This window comes from Calidris pugnax, unplaced genomic scaffold (genome assembly GCF_001431845.1).
Source record: "Calidris pugnax isolate Ruff unplaced genomic scaffold, ASM143184v1 scaffold58, whole genome shotgun sequence".
Taxonomy (NCBI): Eukaryota; Metazoa; Chordata; class Aves; order Charadriiformes; family Scolopacidae; genus Calidris; species Calidris pugnax.
The window spans coordinates 6,103,906-6,121,879 of record NW_015090868.1 but is presented as its reverse complement, the minus strand read 5'-3'; the positions used below and the strand labels follow the sequence as shown (position 1 = coordinate 6,121,879).

The following is a 17,974-nucleotide window of genomic DNA, read 5'->3' as shown; positions in this document are numbered from 1 at the left end:
GTTGCATTCCATGAACATATATACATGCAGCAATTTAGAGTTAAAATTGCATTTTCTTAACCTGGACATAACTTGCTATTCTGGATCTACAGCTGCTTGTTGGATACGTGTGTAGCTTGACAAAGAACTATGCTTTATTTTGTGTGTTTGAGATTTTGGACAAACCTACTCTTACAGAAGAATGATGGCCAAGGACAAGGAAAGCTGTTACAACACATGTAAAAGCCAATTCTTTCTTAATGTTTTACTGGCTCAGAAGAATGTAGAACTTTTTTTTTTTTTAAAGCTATTTGGTGAGAATTCTTTAAATATCAGGTGAAAAATACATAGTCATTTTTCATTCACAATTCTTAGTGTGTAGCATTTTGTTTGGTTATGGGACTTTAAATATCATATGAATGCTGCTGTTTGTTTTCCTGTAATGAGAGGTTTCATCCACCATAATTTTTCAGTCTTAATTTTCAGCCTTTTTTTAATGTTGCCTGCCTTCTTTCTCGGTAAGAATACTTATTTTCTTCTTGCTTATGAGCAGATGTATTTCCACTGAGAGAGGCTTTCAGGAAAGCACTTAGACACCAGGATTTAGGTACTGGGGCTGGAGATGAATGGGGTAGCATAAATCTGCAGCGACAGGTCATACTCTGCCCTGTCACCTGTGCTCCGGGAGAGTGATGATTTGTGCAGGGATACTTCGGGGGGGGGAACTCCATTAATTAACCAGGATAATTCTTTATTCAGTTGTCCAGCACCGTGTAACTTTTTTATCGTCTATAAAGGCGAGAGAAGCCCTCTCTGGGCAGAAAGACCCCAGAAAGACCCCTAATGAGGCTTTTTTGGCTGCGTGTTTAGAGGTGGGGGGGATGTGCACCCTGAGGGTACCCTGGGGGGGGACACGGACCTCTGCAATGGTGGGGGGGCCCGCTGCAGACCCGCCCGGGCGCTGCGGGGCGGGAACCGCCGGCCCCTCTCATCCTCATCATCCTCCTCCTGCTCCTCCTCCTCCTCCTCGCCGCCCCGCCGCGGCCGGGGGCGGTACGAGGGGCGGCCCGGGGACACCCCCCCGCCCCGCTCCATGCGCAGGGCTCGGGGTGCCGGCCGGGGGGGCGGCTGCGGGAGCGGCGTGGAGCTTCTCGTCGTGGGGTGAGTGCGGGAAACCGAGCCGGGGGGGGGCTCCGGGCCCCTTCTTGCCTGCTTGGTGTGGTGTGGGGGGTGTGTGTGAGGGGGGGGGCTGCAGCGGGGAGGTGGCCGGGGCCGGCGTGGTGACCCTCCCTATTTGCCAGCGTTATTCTGTACCGTCATGATTGAAAGCCCGAGATTGCGGAGAGCTCGGGCGGGATGTGGCAGCTGCAGCCCCGGGCATTAGCTTGCCAGCGCCGGGCGAGTGTGCTGGGGGGTGGTGCTGGGAGGGATTTTCCCGTTTCTTTGATTTTAATCTTCATCAGTGACGTAGACAGTGGGATTGGGTGCTCCCCCAGCAAGTCTGCGGATGTCACCCGGCTGATGGTGCAGCTGACAGGCCTGATGCCATCCAGAGGGACCTGGACAGGCAGGAGAAGTGGGCCCGTGTGAACCTCTCAAGGTTCAACAGGGCCAAGTGCAGGGTCCTGCACCTTGCTGGGGGCAACCCTCGGTATCAGGACAGGCTGGAGGCAAAGGGATGGAGAGCAGCCCTGCTGAGAAGGACTTGGGGGTGCTGAACGTGAGCTGGCACCTGGTCCAACCTTTCTTGACCAAAGAACGGTCTAGACAATATGGCCCATCACCCTGTCCAGCTGAATCTTAAAAGTGTGCAATATTGGGGAATCCACCACTTCCCTGGAGTTTTTTGAGAAGTCAGAAAGCCTTATAGATACAGGGGATCCAGTCGGTGTAGTCAGCTTGGGTTGTCAAAAGTCTGTCAAGTAAGTGAAGCAGCTGGAATGCAAAAGAAAAGGGTTCTTGCTCAAGGAAATCACTGCAATGGGAAACAGAAGGTGGAAGTAAATGCTTTCTTCCTCCAGTGGTGTTTCCTAGGGATCTGCCCTGGGCAGGTCAAGCCAGTTGAGCAGCTACAGAGGTGAGCAGTGAAGTGAGATGTCTTGGTGCTGATGTTAAGATGTAGAAAAATACTAAGGACAGGGGTCTGCTATGAAAAAATTGAGAAAGACCTTAAGACTGCCTGGGTCATAACATGGCAAATGAAATGGCAGAGAGGTGTACATGAAGAGAGTAAATCAGCTTTCTGTGTAGCAGATGGGCTGTGAGCTCACCTTATTGCCTGGGTGATAAACCTTCATGTTATGACAGAATGAGGTTTTCATATGCATTTTTGTAATCTATGTAAAGGTAAGACATATCAGGAAGGATAGGAAGAAGATAGATTGGCCCTGCAGCAGTTAGGATTGCTCTACAGTTCTTGGCTAAAGAAACCAAGGAAACTCTCCAAACTGTCAGCTGTTTCCTTACAGTTACTCATTCACAAATGTACTTTGATGTAATCATGTTGCTATTCTCGGTTATAGCCTGCGGATTTTATGGGATGAAAATAGGAGCTTCCACAGATGAAGTAATCTGTTGCTCCAAAACTGTTTCTGAGGAACACTCTGACACGTCTGTATATGTTCTGAAGAAGTGGGTTTAACATACTAATAACAGAACTTAGTGGGATTATAGAAATGTTTGATTATCGGCAGTTCCTGTTTGGTTTTTTTTTTTTTTGTTTGTTTTTTTTTTGTTTTGTTTTGTTTTTGTTTTTTTTTTTAAAAAAAAAGTGTCTTCCTCCATTAAAAGGTTTTACAGAATCACAGAATGATATGGGGTTGGAAAGAACTTCTGGAGATCATCTAGTCCAACCTCCTGCCAAAGCAGGTCTACCTAGATCAGGTTGCACAGGAATGTGTCCAGGTGGGTTTGAATGTCTCCAGAGAAGGAGACTCCACCACCTCCTTGGGCAGCCTGTTCCAGTGCTCTGCCACCCTCAAACTGAAGAAGTTCCTCCTCCTGTTTAGATGGAACTTCTTATGTTCCAGTTTGTGCCCATTACCTCTTCTCCTGTCACTGGGCACCACTGAAAAAAGACTGGCCCCATCCTCCTGACACCCACCCTTTAAGTATTTATAGGCGTTATTCTTCTAAGACAAGTAACAAAAGTGGAGGTTTTCCAAGATCAGTAAAGCATACTGGATCTTCTTGTTCATCAACGTGGTTTCTAAGAGATGGTTTAAAAGTTCGAGCATGTATTTGGAGAACCAAAAAAGACAAATTCTAGCGATTTTTATGCTGGAAAGGCATAATATTAGAGAGTTTGTGGCTTGGTTCTTAAGACCATGTTAAGGAGTCTTTGGTACTGGAGGAACTGGTGCTTTGTGGCCTGAAAATGTATTGAGAACATGCCTGTGTTTCCTGATGTACTAATATCTTGGTTCACTTAAACCAGCCAAATTGAGAGTCCATGGTTTTAGTTAGATCACTGCTTGCTTGGCAATGTATGGGTAACTTGTTATGCAGAGAAACATTTGGGGAAATGGGCTCTAGGTTAATGATTGAATAGAAACATGTAGTTAAATAACTACCATGGGGACAATCACTGGCTTCTTGTGACTTTGCTTGGTTCCTGCCATAGTGAAGTGCTGCTGTGTGTGTGTGTGTGTGTGTGTGTGCTTCGTGCACATTTTAAGGTGCAAGTTTGTAGGAGAATGCCTGTGGAGTAAAATAAGTCTCAAATTAAATGCACATTTTTGTGAAAAATATTTATGTAAATAAGATAAATAAAAACTATTTTAAAACAAGGTTTGTTTCAAGCAAATATTCGTCTTGATGGATAGGATTGAAAAATTCAACAGAGTTGCTGTCTTTCTCTTTTTTTCTTTTCCCTCTCCCTCTCTGTAGTGGAGATGTAAATTAACTCTGTTTAATATTATGTTTATAGGAAAGGACTGTCCGGATGTTCCAGGAATCAGTGTCTCTCTGGAAAAAGTGGGGAGTCTCTTCCAGCGGTTTTTGAGAGAAATGTGCAGGAAGCCATTGACAATTACAAGTGGTACGTGTTCACTTCTGAAATAGTAATTCATTAACAGACTCTTGGCATAAAGTTATTTCACGATTGGAATTAATTTCCATTAGTCATGCTTCTAGTCATTCTTATGAATGACAACTATTAAGTATGGAATTTAACTTCAGAAATTAGTAGAATTTGCAGACAAATGGGCGCTTTAGTCAGCTGAGAAGGCTGTGCTCAGGCTTCTGTGTATGTCAGCTTAATTTGTCATTACAGGACTAAGAAAATGTGTCTGTTATCTTTGCCTTCTGTAATTTACTTACTACTTCTGCATGATATTTGTTGCTTAGAGTATAGTGCTGTGTTTTCTGCTTCTGCCAGCTGAGTAATTCCTCTCTACGTATAGAAATGTTCAGATAAGACATAACACAGGATATAAATTGGTCTAAACCATTGTTGGGAAGGTTTGAACTTCTGGTTTATGTTATGGGTTGGCATACATCTAAAGCATCCAACAGGAATATATGTCACTGTCCGTTTATATGATCAGTTGCATTATTTTTAAAATGTTTACACAGAAAACCATTGTGTTCTTAATTTTAATTTGTCATCTTTCCACAGTGAAACTCTTTCATCACTTTCATCTAGTGGTCGCACAACACCCACGGAGTTTAATAATTCTTGGTCTGGGATAAAAAGCTATACTACTGGTTTGTCTACTGAAAGAAGTTCTGCTTACTCCTGGAGGGATGATGTATGTCACAGAAACCTTTACAGTACACTTTATGTAAATGTTGTAGAAAAGATTCTCCTGTAGGAGAAATTAACCACTTTTGTCCATAAAAGACTGATGATTAAGTGTATTAATTGAATGTTTAAAAAATGGTTTTGTTCACAAGTGGATGTCAGTGCAACTGATGCTTAACAAAGAAAAATGGAATAAAAATATTAAATTATTAAATTTTGGGAAAATGGGCCTGTTTTACCAAAGAAGATAGGCTTAGGTTTCTGAGTCCAAGACAGTGATAAAATATGTGTTTTAAAATACTGCATAATGCAGGCAATGTCTAAATTGATCTATTCTCAGTGCTTTGAGTCATAAAATACATTATTGATGAGCATGCGTGTAAATGTCCCAGTCTGTGTAAAAATTGAGCTCTTGCCTAAGTTCAGTTCTGTTTCATAGGTGATGCAGAGAGAGGTTAAGCCCATGAGGGAGGTTGACCTCGCAGGCGTAGCTGGTGCAGGCTCCCAGTGTTGAATAAATCCAAAAGCACTGTTGTCACTGCTACTTTCATTTTAAAAAGCTCGTAGTGGTCCTTCATGGAATCATGGAATGGTTCAGTTAGAAGGGACCTGAAAGATCATCTAGTTCCAACCCCCTGCCCTGGGCAGGGACAGCACCAGGTTGCTCCAAGCCCCATCCAGCCTGGCCTTGAACCCCTCCAGGGATGGGGCAGCCACAGCTTCTCTGGGCAACCTGGGCCAGGCTCTCACCACCCTCAGTGATTTCCTAAATCTTGATGGTTTCCTAACCACCAGACTATGTCATACAGAAGGAGGTGTCCCCTCTGCCCTCTTAGCTGTTTCACTCAGAGATGAAGAGCACTGCTGAGAAAAGCAGGGAGCTTTGGTGCTGTGTGTTCATTCTTCACTCCATGTTGGAGGAGGGACTGAGCCGAGAGCCCAGACACCTTATCTCTGCTTTTTTCTGTCAGCTGATTAATTAACTTTATAGAAATGTAGACTTCTAGTTCCTTTTTGCTAAATCACCTTGCTCAGGCCAGCTACTTGGCTTTTGTTTTTTTTTGCACTGTGGTATATAAATTGTGTGTCCAAAGTAGGTAGTCTGAAGACCAGTTCTGAGATGCTCAGCCAAATCAGTTCAAGTTGTCCTGTTCTTTAAATATTGTGGGATTTTAAAATATAAATACATATGCATATTTGCTAACAATGCTTAATTTTACCTTACGTAGGAATTCGATAAAGCCAACACACAGAGAGTGCATCAGTTATTTTGGGAGATTGATGAAATGCTGTTTGAAGGAAAAGTGACCTCTCAAACTCAGAGCCTGCAGGCAGAATGTGCAGACTGGGTTGAACAATTTCCTCATCTAAGGTAAGGAAGTTTCTTGCTGGTACTAGTTCTAACCAGTTTAGTTTATGTGAATTCACTTTAATTTGAATTTTTGGGGTACTTCTGTATGAATTGCTATTGATGTGCACCACAGGTAACAGTTTTGCATTCAAATCTGGATCTCTGGGAGTGAGCTGGGCCACAGTTGTGCAGGAAGTCTTGTTGATGGTGCACTAGCAGCTAATGCTCTTTATTTTGCTTAATACGATGATTGCAGACAAAGATATTTTAGCGGGATGTAATGAGAAAATAATAACGCACCATTTTCATAATGACTTCCTGATGAGAGGCTGAGGGAGCTGGGGGTGTTCAGCCTGGAGAAAAGGAGGCTGAGGGGAGACCTCCTCGGTCTCTACAACTCCCTGAAAGGAGGGTGTAGCCAAGGGGGGGTTGGTATCTTCTTCTAAGTCACAGATAACAAGACAAGAGGAGATGGCCTCAAGTTGCAGCAGGGGAGGTTCAGATTGGGTATTAGGAAAAATTTCTTCACCAAAAGGGTTACTAAATGTTGGAATGGGCTGCCCAGGGAAGTGGTGGAGTCACCATCCCTGGAGGTATTTAAAAGATGGGTTGACATAGTGCTTAGTGACATGGTTTAGTGATGGTTTTGTATCAGGGTTGGGTTGATGGTTGGACTAGATGATCTTGAAGGTTCCTTCCAACCTAGACAATTGTAGGATTCTATGTTCAGAAATTATTTTATAGAGCAATTTTTTTTGTGTACATTTAAATAGAGTTGCTCTGTCCCTGTGTGTTACGTGTGCTGGAGTTTGTGAATTTTCTGAATGTTAATTGTAACCTTAACTATCCGTGTAAATGTTTTGGATTAGGATTCCTGCTCACGTTGATGGTTACCAGAGTTGGATAAGTGAAGTCATAGCAGCTGCTACTTGTTTTCTGCATCCATTTTTTAAACATTTCTTAGAGTTTTGATGAGAAAGGAGGTGTGTTTACTTTATCTGCCTTTAGAACAATCTAACAAGCTTGACTATTTGCTCTTAAAAATTATAAATTTGCATAATTCTCATCTGGCAAAAATCAGCTTAACTTTAATGAGTTGAATACTAGGCAATGTTAATGTATTACATGAGGCCCTGGCCCCTCCATAAATGGCTTTTTCAAAGCAAAGATAAGGTGTGGTTTCACATTGCCTACTGTTTGCAGGTATTTGTATTCTCAATATTTGCATACGGAGTGGATTTCCATCCAAGATATCACTCGCTCTCTCCTTTTTTATTCAGGGTTCTAGGAAAGCAGCTCCTATTGCCGAAGGATGAAGGCTTTCAGCATTTTCAGAGCAGAAGTGATACCTGTGTGGATACTAAGTGTTTACCTGGCCTCCGTGAATGTACCACCAATATAAAAGAGTATGTTAATTTTTTTAAGTTTTCTTTTGGATCATCCCTCTTCAGAAATATGTACAAATATTACTTTTGTATTACTGAAACATTTCAGTGTAAGCAAATATGCACTTTCTTCTTTTTAAAATATTTAATTCTCATCTTGTTTATATTTTTTCAGGCTCTGCATCTCAGGCTCTAAACTGATCCCAAGGGCACCTCCAATACATAAATCACTAGATTCCAGTTCCACTAGGATTTCTGCCTCTGACTCATGCCTGTATTCATTCCTGGAAGAAGAAATCTATGATGTGGATGGAAAAATAGAAGAATATCTTGCCTTTGACAACAAGGAGCTGTAAATAACAGATATATGTGTATTTTTGAAGAATATAATGACAAATTATCAGTGAACCCAGTTTATACACTCTGTTTCTTTTCTGTAAAACACCGTTCCTTCTGTCCCTGAGTCGGGTAGAGCAGTGGTCAGAGCACTCACTGGGCATGGAGAACATTAGGTATGTTGTCTTTCTAGTGGTTCAAAACTCACAACTGCCATCTCAGAGGAATTTGTCTTAACCACTAGTTGTTTTGAGGTGTTTTGTGCATGGAGATTCAATAAGATGGATATTTTAATTTTGAGGAAAGGAGTAGGATGAAGAAAGAAGAAATCCCTTCTCCCCAAGTGAGTGCCTTTGCCACCAGTTTGTTGAGGGTTTGTTACACTGCACGTGCTCTCATTGTCTGCCCTAATGAATCTGAAATTCTTTCTGTAACAGCTTTGTGAGGAGAGGTGCAGGATTCAGCCTGATTTAGAGCACTCTTTTGAGCGACAGGAGTCCTGTGGCTTTGTTCTGGGCAATGCACCCTAGGTTTCCCATGGCCCAGTTGAACGTTCCAGCAGTTTGTCTACTGGGTGGATGAAAAATCACGAGGGCTTGGGTGCCTGTCTTTTTGGAAATTATTTGGGTTTAAGAATCCTCTTAGGACCCTTCTCTCTTCATTTTGCGAAGTAGGCAAACTGAATTTGGGAGAGAGACTTGACTGAAGGCATGCTTCTCTCCTTTGTGCTGCCTCGGTATGTTGTTTCTTGTTTCCTTCAATTTTGAAATATCTTAATTCTCCATAAGTAAAACATCAAGCATTACAAAGCCCGATATGAAAATAGCATGGCCGTTTTGTGAGTTGGACCATTCAGCCAAGTCTCACTTACAGTTAAGTTTGCAGTCCAGTCTGAGGAAGAAGTGAAGAAGTGACTGACAAGAGAAAGGGAGATGGTAGAAACCAGTATCAATTTGGGATCATCCTTGTACTCTCAAAAAAAATCGCATTTTCTTAGAAAGAGATATTGATGGCATTAAAAAAAAAAAAGGAAAAAGAATCATAGAATAGTGTGTGTTTATGTTAGTTTGGTGTATTAGAAGGGGAAAAAAAAAATCAAACCCTGTGGGAATTCATTTGAATTTGCTTCCTTTATTAGTGATGATGAGAGTTGGGAACAAAAGAAAATGCGTCTGGCTGAGAAGAGGAGTAAGTGTGGCATTCCCCCTGTTTCTCCCAATGCCTGTATCAAAGATGCTGTGGTTTCTGAAGTATTCGATTGTATCTGGAGCAATGTAATTGGAATATTGGAGGAACTGATTAAAAAAAATTGGGAAACTAATATCGCAGGTATTTGACATTTTTAGGTATGTTATCTATCAAATCTAACTTAGGAAAGGGATATATTTTTTTTTTTTCCTTAAAGCTTGGGAAATCTGGTTATTTTGAGATAGCCATGTTGGTAGCACAGCATTATAAGATCTATAATGCCTTACTACTAATTTTCAGGTAGTTGTGAGGTACTACTTGAAAATTAGCTCATTATTTGAGCTTTGTCAATAAAAAGCACCCTTAGGTAGTCAGATAGTTAAAGGGAGGTATACAGGTGTGCTGACAGTTCATCAGTTTAATATCGGATGAAGATATGGTGATGCATGTTATTTTATTTTATTTTATGTTTTTATACTCTAACAGGCTGTAGTGAGGAAAAGCAAAAGCTGGAAAAATTAACTAGAACTGAAAATCTGTTTAGTGTACATGTGTTGTCTTTGGAGACTGAGGGAAAGCTCAGTTCTTCTTTCAATGTATTTTAAAAGGACAGCAACACACCTGGGAGTGGGTTTAGGAAATTACCTCGAATTTCGGGTACACTCAATCTAAGTCTACAACAAACTAATAAAGGGCAAAATTTTACAGAATACATGCAGCATCAGAACTTAATATTTCAGGTGTTACTGAAATACAGAAGGATTTTTCACATGGCAGGGGGATTGTTTAGTTCAATATTATAGTTTAGGGAGGATAGCTTAGCAGTTTTATGAAAGGTGTGCTCTTTTATCTTTAAGAAGGTCATAATCTTAGGACAAATAGATAGCTAACCAAGGTATTTCAACTAGGAATATAAAAGAATTTGGGTTTAATAGAAATAAGGGGGTGGTATATACACAAAATGACAGCGTGTAGCTGCTGCCAGACAAGGATAGGATCAATAGACTTTTTTTTTTCATATATATATTTTTTCCTTTTTTTTTTTTTTTTTTTTTCCAAAAAATATCTTTGGGAAATTCTAAATAACATTCCAAGAGTCTTAATGGTATTTTCTTAAACAAACCCCCACCCTCCAAGTCTACCTGCATAGACCAACTTGTTTGTCAGTGTCTGAGAAAGCATAAACAAATGGGAATGCTTTCAGAAAAACATCATTTATGGTAGATTTTTAAATATCACAGAAGCCTGCAACTGTAAGAAAGTCCGTATTTACTGTGAAGTGTAATATTGTTTGAATCCCAACAAATGATGGCTGGTAAACATACAAAATACCTCTTATTCTCTCTCTTATTTTTTTGCTGTTATGCAGAGGGTGATAAACAGGTGGAAAAACTGAAAGCTGTTACAACAAAACTGCCTCATTTGCCAGTTGCTCGTGGTACAGCAGATGCTGGAAGTGTTCCTCTTTCCAGAAGTTCTGAAACAAGAAGTGTGTCTTTTGTTTCCTCACAGGTAAAAATAGCTTTCTGTCAGGCAGTGTTCTTTCTGCTAACCTTGGGCAGAGTCCTTGCTGAAGCTAGAAAAAGGTTTGGGTTTTTTTTCTTTTTTTCCTTTTTTTTCCCTTTTTGCTTTCTTTCTCTTATTTTTTCTTTTTTTTTCCCCTCCTTTTTCCCTCCCCTCCCTTTTTTTTTTTTTTTTAAACCAATTAGGTATTCTTAAAATACTTCATCTCATTTAAAAGCAAGGTTCATTACATTTCTTGTTTACTATCACTTGTTCCTTGGTGGTTCTTCAAGGCATGGTTTACCACTAAGATGTTGCTGAAGTTGGTTTGCAGAAAACCCATTTATTAGGCTGTGTTCTGTCCTTTAGAAAATAGTTCTGCTTTTATCGTCGTCCAGTCGTTTCCTCTTGGTAGAATTAAGAAAATAAATCAGCATCTTCCCCTGGGTGTGTGGAGTTGCAACTTGAAGTTCTTCACTTGCAACCCTGCGAGTTCCAGATTCTCTCATTCCTTTTCATTTCCTTTGCCTCTTGTACAGGGGGACTCTGCTGTGTGTCCGTTCAGCCTTACCTGTCTTTGTGCAAGCTTATGTTTGCATTAAGCAAATGCCCTTTTTTTTGGTCCACTTGCTGCCTCCTCCCTCTGTCCCCTGCCTTCTGTTTTGCACATTTTTTATTTTCCAGCCACTGCTTCTGTTTGGGTTTCCCCCCGGTCTCTCTCTATTTAGTTCAAGCAACTTCATTTTCTTCCATCTGCTCTTTTTCCATAGTTGTTAAATAGTGAGATAAGAAACAGGGAAGAGAATGCAGGGCAGTCTTGGTGCTCTGGGTTCTGCAGTGGTCCAAAAGCAGTAGCCAGAAGTAGTAAAATTCTTAGATAAGAAATGCCCAGGCTTTGTGTTCCCAGGCTGGAACGTGCTGAGGGAAAACACAAAGTCTGGAGAATCGAAATCTGGCTTCAACTGACACTTACATCGCAAGTTGAGTTGCAATTCAGTAGCTAAATTTTCCCAGTTCTGTTTGTAAGAATCTGTTTAAAATAAGCAAAACAACGCATTTTCCCCGTCTACTACTGAGAATTTTCCTGAAGCGTTTTAACAGAAACTTTTCTAAAAAACAAGTAAAATATCTCCTAACTATGTGCTTTTTGAGGTCTTCCTTCAAAACAAAAGTAAAAGTTAATGCCTGTTTGTTGCTTTTGCTAGGCTCAGCGTTTCTCCAGCAGCTTGTGTAGTGATTTGAACGGTGTGATGACAATTCAAGCTAAACCACTCCAACAGAGGCATGTTGCCACGGTAGAAAAAACACAGTAGGTGTTGGCATTGTTGACATTTTTAAAATGCGGCATAATTTGTGTTATGTAAAATATGTTTGGCAATTACAAAAAAGGCAATAAGGCGGCAGTTATCTCCTTTGTGTGCATCGCTGGTGTGATAATGGTTTGTAGAGGTTGCAGTGATGCTCTGTTGAGAAATCTTTTTTTAGTTTTCCTTCTTTATCCTCATTCCTATCTTCTTCTCCTTCTTTTTTCCCTAGGAATGAGCAAGAAGACAAACAGCAGAGCATTGGCCCCAGTGCTCCAAATCCAGTGCACGCTAGGTTGGGGAGAACCGCTGGTAACAGCGTTCTCTCGTCGTCTCGGGTACTGCTGGCATCTTCTAGGAAGCTACCAAGCCATCGTAGGTTACCTTCTCTCACTTCTGACCAACTCTCCTCAAAAGCTCCTAATATGTACAATGATGAAATCCTTAGGGGGACTAAATTGTGAGTTTTTTCGTTTTATTCTTTGCTTTCTTCAGAACTTTACTGAAATTTCACCAGTGAAGGATTTTTGCAAAATACTTGAGAAACTAACCTGAGATTTCTTATTGATTCTGGAATTCAGAGAGAAAAAGAAAGCAAGCAGAGCCGTGTTTTTTGAGGAGAGGCATTTGTTTTATTGTGGTTTTTTTTCTATATTAGGTGCTGTTACTTTCTGTAGCTGAGCTGTATAAAGAAATGTGCTGCTTAATAATTTCATATTACTTCAGTGAAGAAGTCTTGAATGTGAATTTTCCTAAAAATGGAACCCTTAAAATTCCACAGGGGTGCCAGCTCGGACCGTTTATCCTCTGCTCGTGCACCTACAGCCCGGAACAAGTTACCACCAATAAACTCAGAGGTTGTTGAACAGTGTCTTTCAGTACCTCGATTGCAACAGAGCTATGTAAGTTGTGTTCATTTTTGTACTGGTCAAGAACTTCAAGCTGTTTGGAAATAAATTGCTCTGTGTCACTGGTTAAAATGAGCACTTTTAGAGTTTATTTTCGTTCGTAACTTATATATGGTCTTAACATGCTAATGTGTGTTATGTTGGAGTATACACCAGCGTAAAGAAGCCAGTTTAAAACCCCAGGTCATAAGCAGATCATGATAGTAAGACTTTCCTCTGTTTAAAAAAAATAAAAAAATAGAGAGGAACAACCAACCAGCCAGATTGTAACCTTGCACTTATTGCATCTGCATTTATATAGGTCTTTTCCGTGTTTTATTCACTAATGCTAGGTTATAAGAAGTATAAAGTTATGCTGTCTGAAGTAGAAATGGATACTGACTGGAAAAAAAAGGATAAATGATGTTGATACTGGTCTGGTTTTGAAGATTAAGGAAGTAATAAGTCACCAAAATAAAAGCAAATTGATATTTTGATGTTCTTTTGCTTCTGAATAATTTTTTAAGGCATGTGTAAAGTCTATTATTGGTGTTACTATTTTATTTTAATTAATATAAGCATTTGGGAATTTTAGACTAGTACTAGGGAACAGTCTCAAATCTCTTTGAAAAACATGAGTACCCTTAAGTTACCTTAAACTGATGACTTAGGTTAGTGAAAACTTATTTTTCTTTTCTTTTTCTCTTGTGGTTTGTTTTTTTGGTTTTTTGGGTTTTTTTGTATACCAATGGAAAAATTATTGTAATCAATTCGGTTGCTGCTAGGTTAGTGAAAACTTATTTTTCTTTTCTTCTCTTGTGGTTTGGTTGTTGGTTTTTTTTTGTATAGCAATGGAAAAATTATTATTGTAATCAATTCAGTTGCTGTATTCTGCATTTTCTCAATGCTTTTTTCAGTTCTCTCAGCATCGAGGACGGTTTGCCCACAGCAGAGTGTCAAGTGCAGTGCCTGGCAGTACAGAGCAACGGCCGCTCAGAGAAAGAACTGTTATTATTGACCAGTTTTCAAGGCCCAACACAACCCATACATTCAGGGTATGTTACAATGTAAGTGGAGACGTTGGAAAGTGAAGAAGCTTCCATTCGTGCCCACTCTTGGTCTGCAGAAGGTCTCATTTGCTGGATCTCTCCTGATTTCTGGTGTACAGGGATTCTTGCTGCCAGGGGAAAGGAGGGTTTTAAAAGACTTTGGGAGGGTGTAGGACCTTGAAAAGCAGGGCTAGTGTATGAGAAGAGATTGTTTTCAACTCTGATGCATCAAACAATTCATGTGAGGATATCTGTGCACTAGAGGTCATAGAATCATGGAATGGTTTGGTTTGGAAGGGACCTTAAAGATCACCCAGTTGCAACCCCCCCTGCCCTGGGCAGGGACACCTCCCACCAGACCAGGTTGCTCAAAGCCCCATCCAGCCTGGCCTTGAACCCCTCCAGGGATGGGGCAGCCACAGCTTCTCTGGGCAACCTGGGCCAGGCTCTCACCACCCTCACAGCAAAGAATTTCTTCCTGAGATCTCATCTCAATCTCCCCTCTTTCAGTTTAAAACCATTCCCCCTCATCCTATCTCTCCGCTCCCTGATCCAGAGTCCCTCCCCATCTCTCCTGGAGCCCCTTCAGGGACTGGAAGGGGCTCTAAGGTCTCCCCGGAGCCTTCTCTTCTCCAGGCTGAACGCCCCCAACTCTCCCAGCCTGTCCTCGCAGCAGAGGGGCTCCAGCCCTCTGAGCATCTTCATGACCTTTCCAAAAGGTCCATGTCCTCTTTGTTCCAAGAATTCCAAAGCTGGACACAGTACTCCAGGTGGGGTCTCACCAGAGCAGAGTAGAGGGGCAGAATCACCTCCCTCGCCCTGCTGGCTACACTTCTTCTGATGCAGCCAAGGATGCGAGGGGCTTTCTGGGCTCCCAGTGCACGTTGCCAACTCATGTTAAGCTTCTCATCCACCAACACCCCCAAGTCCTTCTCCTCAGGGCTGCTCTCAATAAAGTGTGCAGTTCCAGGACTGCTTGGAGCTTTGCAGCTTGGTAAGACTCACTCTGCTGGACTAGATTGTAAAAGCTGTAATTAAAGCGTTTCAGTAGATAAACACACTGTACTAGCTAATAGCACGTCATTCCTTTTTACAGACAGACACGCCTCAGAAGAGATCACTGACTCCCATGGATTTTGCTAACCACAGGGGGACAGGCCAAGGATTTTTAATAGGTGGGCAAAGTAAGAATCACTTGGAAGGCAAAATGCCAGCAAAACCTATTAACCCATAGTACAGTCGAGAAGGAAAATGCTCAGGGAGAGCCACCTTGGCATAAAAGAGAAACAGGTGTCCTTGGCAGGACCTTCTGAGCTTGGTTTTGAATTTTTTTTTTAATTTTTGATTTCAGCACATCATAATTACAGCAAGAGTATGTGGTGTACAGGCTACATGTTTTACAGCTGCTAGAGTAGCAATGCAAGTAGAGGTTTGTGAACTGTTTTCATAACAAATTTTATTTTAGCTCCCATATAAATTCGCCAAATTGATAAACTTTTTATATGGGGAAAAATAAAATTGAAAATGTGCATTTTTAACAGAAGTATAAAGCTCTCTAAAAGAAATAAAAGAATCAATATTGATTTTCAGCTGTCTGCCATTTATAACATCAAAAAAGAGGGCAGCCCTGCGTGGCTTATTGAGCTCCATTGTTACAATAAAGCTGACTAGCTAGCTCCTGACGTATTTGAGTGCTTGTATGTAACCTTTGTTTGTTTGGAAGTTCTTGAGTATAGATAATTATATGATCGGCGTAATTATATAAAAAGAGATGTAAGAATAAGGTTAGCAAAGGTTGATCGGAGGAGACTGATAGAAGTAACTCGTACGTAATCTTGGAGTGTCTTTCAGATTCTCCCACAACTAACAAGCAATTATTTTGTTTTCTAGGCTCACAGCATTACTACAGATCCTTTCCGAGAAATCCTCCAGCCTCAAGGAAGAGATTTCAGATTGTTTCTTAACCCAGCTTAGGAAGAAGCAGAAACCTCCTGCACCGAATGGAAGAGTGAAGTGCTAGATTTGCCAGCTTGTGTTTTGTGTAAAAAAAGGACATGTGCAGTGTGCTGGTTTCTGCTGAGTCTTGCAGTCCTCAGGATGCCTGCATTGCCTTCCTTTAAAGTTGTCTGATCAGGGGTTAGATTAAAAATTAGAGCAAAACGAAATACGCGGTCCAGGTGCCTGCTCTGTTTGCAGAGTCAAGATGCTGCTGCTGCTGCACTTTCTTCTCAGGCATTCCTCCTTTTCCTGTCTTTCCTTAAGGAATTGTTCTCCTACCTTTAGAAGCAAATAGGTTGTGTTTAGGCCATGAAGTCCTGTTCCCACTTTTTCATGTTTCCTCAGTGTTAAAGATGTTCTAGTCTATCCAAACATCAGTCATGTATAAAAATCCCTACTTTTAAATAGGAGTTTGTGGTATCTCCACTTTAACTGCTGTTTTACCATTTCTCCTTTTTGCAGTCTGTCTGCTTTTTCTTGTAAATATTGTCTGTCCCTGCCTTTTCTCCTTCTTCCTTTAATTCCTTTGAGATGGAATTCATTCATTGCTTCTTCTTATGCTGTCCTAATCGTCGGTAACCATGGGAACTGCTGGGGTAAACTTTGTTTACAGGAAGCAACGTTTTCCCTGCCAAGCCAAACGTGTTTATAGATGCTGAGTGATTGCTGATGGGTCAGTAAGGCTGTTCCCACTTCTTGAGACGTCTTATAAAATATTGCCTGTTAGCGTACAAATTAATCCCATGTTGAAATATCCCAACCTTCAAAGGTTTAACACGAAAATATTTCATATCTCTTTGTGTAGACCCAGATGGGAAGATTCAAGAGGAGACTGGGATTCTCTGATGGCATTCTGCCCAGAGGTCACAAGCCTGTCCAGGTCCCTGGCTGTTAGTACTGGGTGCATTCATGGTCAGGAATTCCTCCTCCCATCAGAGAACCAGCAGTTTAAATAGATGTGGTTGACGGGGAAAGGGAGGAGGGAGAAAAACTTAATTACTTGCCCAAATTGTGCAGTTAAGGATAGAATCAGTTTAGAATCAGTTTCTTCTACTTGGGAACCAATACCAGTTTTCCTCACTTCTTTTTATGAATGTTTGAGGATGGGTAATCCAAGGCAAAGCATTTGTAATGTATATTTTATATCTGTGCTGTTAATCAGATTTCTGGTATTTGTAAATGGTCATCAAGCACTGCATTCCTTTGAGTAAATGAAAGCATTTTTAAATTACTTTCCTGGCTTAGTATTTTTCTCCTTTGCTTACACCAAGTTTACTCACTGGTGATACTATGGTGTGGTCTCTGAGAAAGCAGAATGCTTTTGCTTTGGGGTTGCAGGTCGATTTCTTACAGTTTCAGGTCAATTTGATGCAGTTTCTTCAGAAATCTCAGGTCAAAGATGACATAATGTTCAAAATTCACATTTGTCTTCAGCGATGTGTCCAAAATACACTTTTGCTCTTGTGGGTGCTCCCTCCTGTACTATGGACACATTGACAAGAACGCCGCAGGGGTGATGTGGAGGAATTTTCACCCCCATTTTCTGCTTCAGTCTCGCAATGGATTCACGGGTAGGCTTCCCAGCTGGGTGTAGGTGTCAAGGTGTGGGCAAAGTGGGTGCTGCTGGGGTGAGAAAAGGCCAGAGAAGAGAACACAGCCAGTTCCTGCCAGGTCCATAATGGACCCACTGCAGGGCATAGCTGAGCCCAGCAGCGAAGCTGGTGGTGCCTCTGTGAAAATGTATTTAAGAAAGGGTACAAAAAGTGCTGGACAGACAGAGGAGAAGGGGGGGAAAGAGCAAAACACCAGTACAAGGTCAGCGAAGGAGGAGAAGGACTCCAGGCAGCAGAGCAGAGGTTCCCCAGCAGCTTGTGGAGAAACCATGCTGGAGCAGCCTTATCCTCAAGGGTTGCAGCCCATGGAGGGGGACCATGCTGGAGCAGGAGAAAACCGTGAGGAGGAGAAAGGAGTGCCAGAGAGGAACTTTTTTGTCTTTGTTTCTTACTTCCCAGCTCATTTAAAATTGTCAATAAAGTAAATTAAACTTCCCCAAATTGAGTCTATTTTGCTCATGATGGCAACTAGTAAGTGATCTTCCAGTCTTTGTCTTGACCCCTGAGCTTTTCCATCATGTGTTTCTGTGACCGACCATCACAAGTTCTTCCAGATCTTAAACTTGCCCCTTTTATTCCTGCTCCACGACCTCTGGCTTTCTTCATTTAACGTGTAGGATGCTGCTAAGTGCTTTCT

The 17,974-nt window shown here is 41.4% G+C and overlaps 1 protein-coding gene across 2 annotated transcripts; it reads left to right on the top strand.

The window, feature by feature from the left end:
- Positions 1-1,021: 1,021 nt before the first annotated feature.
- On the top strand, positions 1,022-16,955 carry FAM149A (family with sequence similarity 149 member A). 2 transcript variants are annotated; one of them, XM_014945491.1, is made up of 14 exons: positions 1,022-1,140; positions 3,908-4,018; positions 4,598-4,730; positions 5,953-6,095; positions 7,355-7,480; positions 7,635-7,811; positions 8,934-9,124; positions 10,353-10,495; positions 11,692-11,795; positions 12,023-12,250; positions 12,572-12,692; positions 13,595-13,732; positions 14,823-14,901; positions 15,617-16,955. In XM_014945491.1, the coding sequence occupies exons 1-14, from the start codon at positions 1,073-1,075 to the stop codon at positions 15,688-15,690; spliced, it is 1,836 nt and encodes a 611-aa protein (XP_014800977.1). In that variant the 5' UTR covers positions 1,022-1,072; the 3' UTR covers positions 15,691-16,955. The 2 variants fall into 2 exon arrangements, with proteins under 2 accessions (XP_014800977.1, XP_014800976.1); XM_014945490.1 differs by having other exon boundaries at positions 13,595-13,744.
- Positions 16,956-17,974: the final 1,019 nt, after the last annotated feature.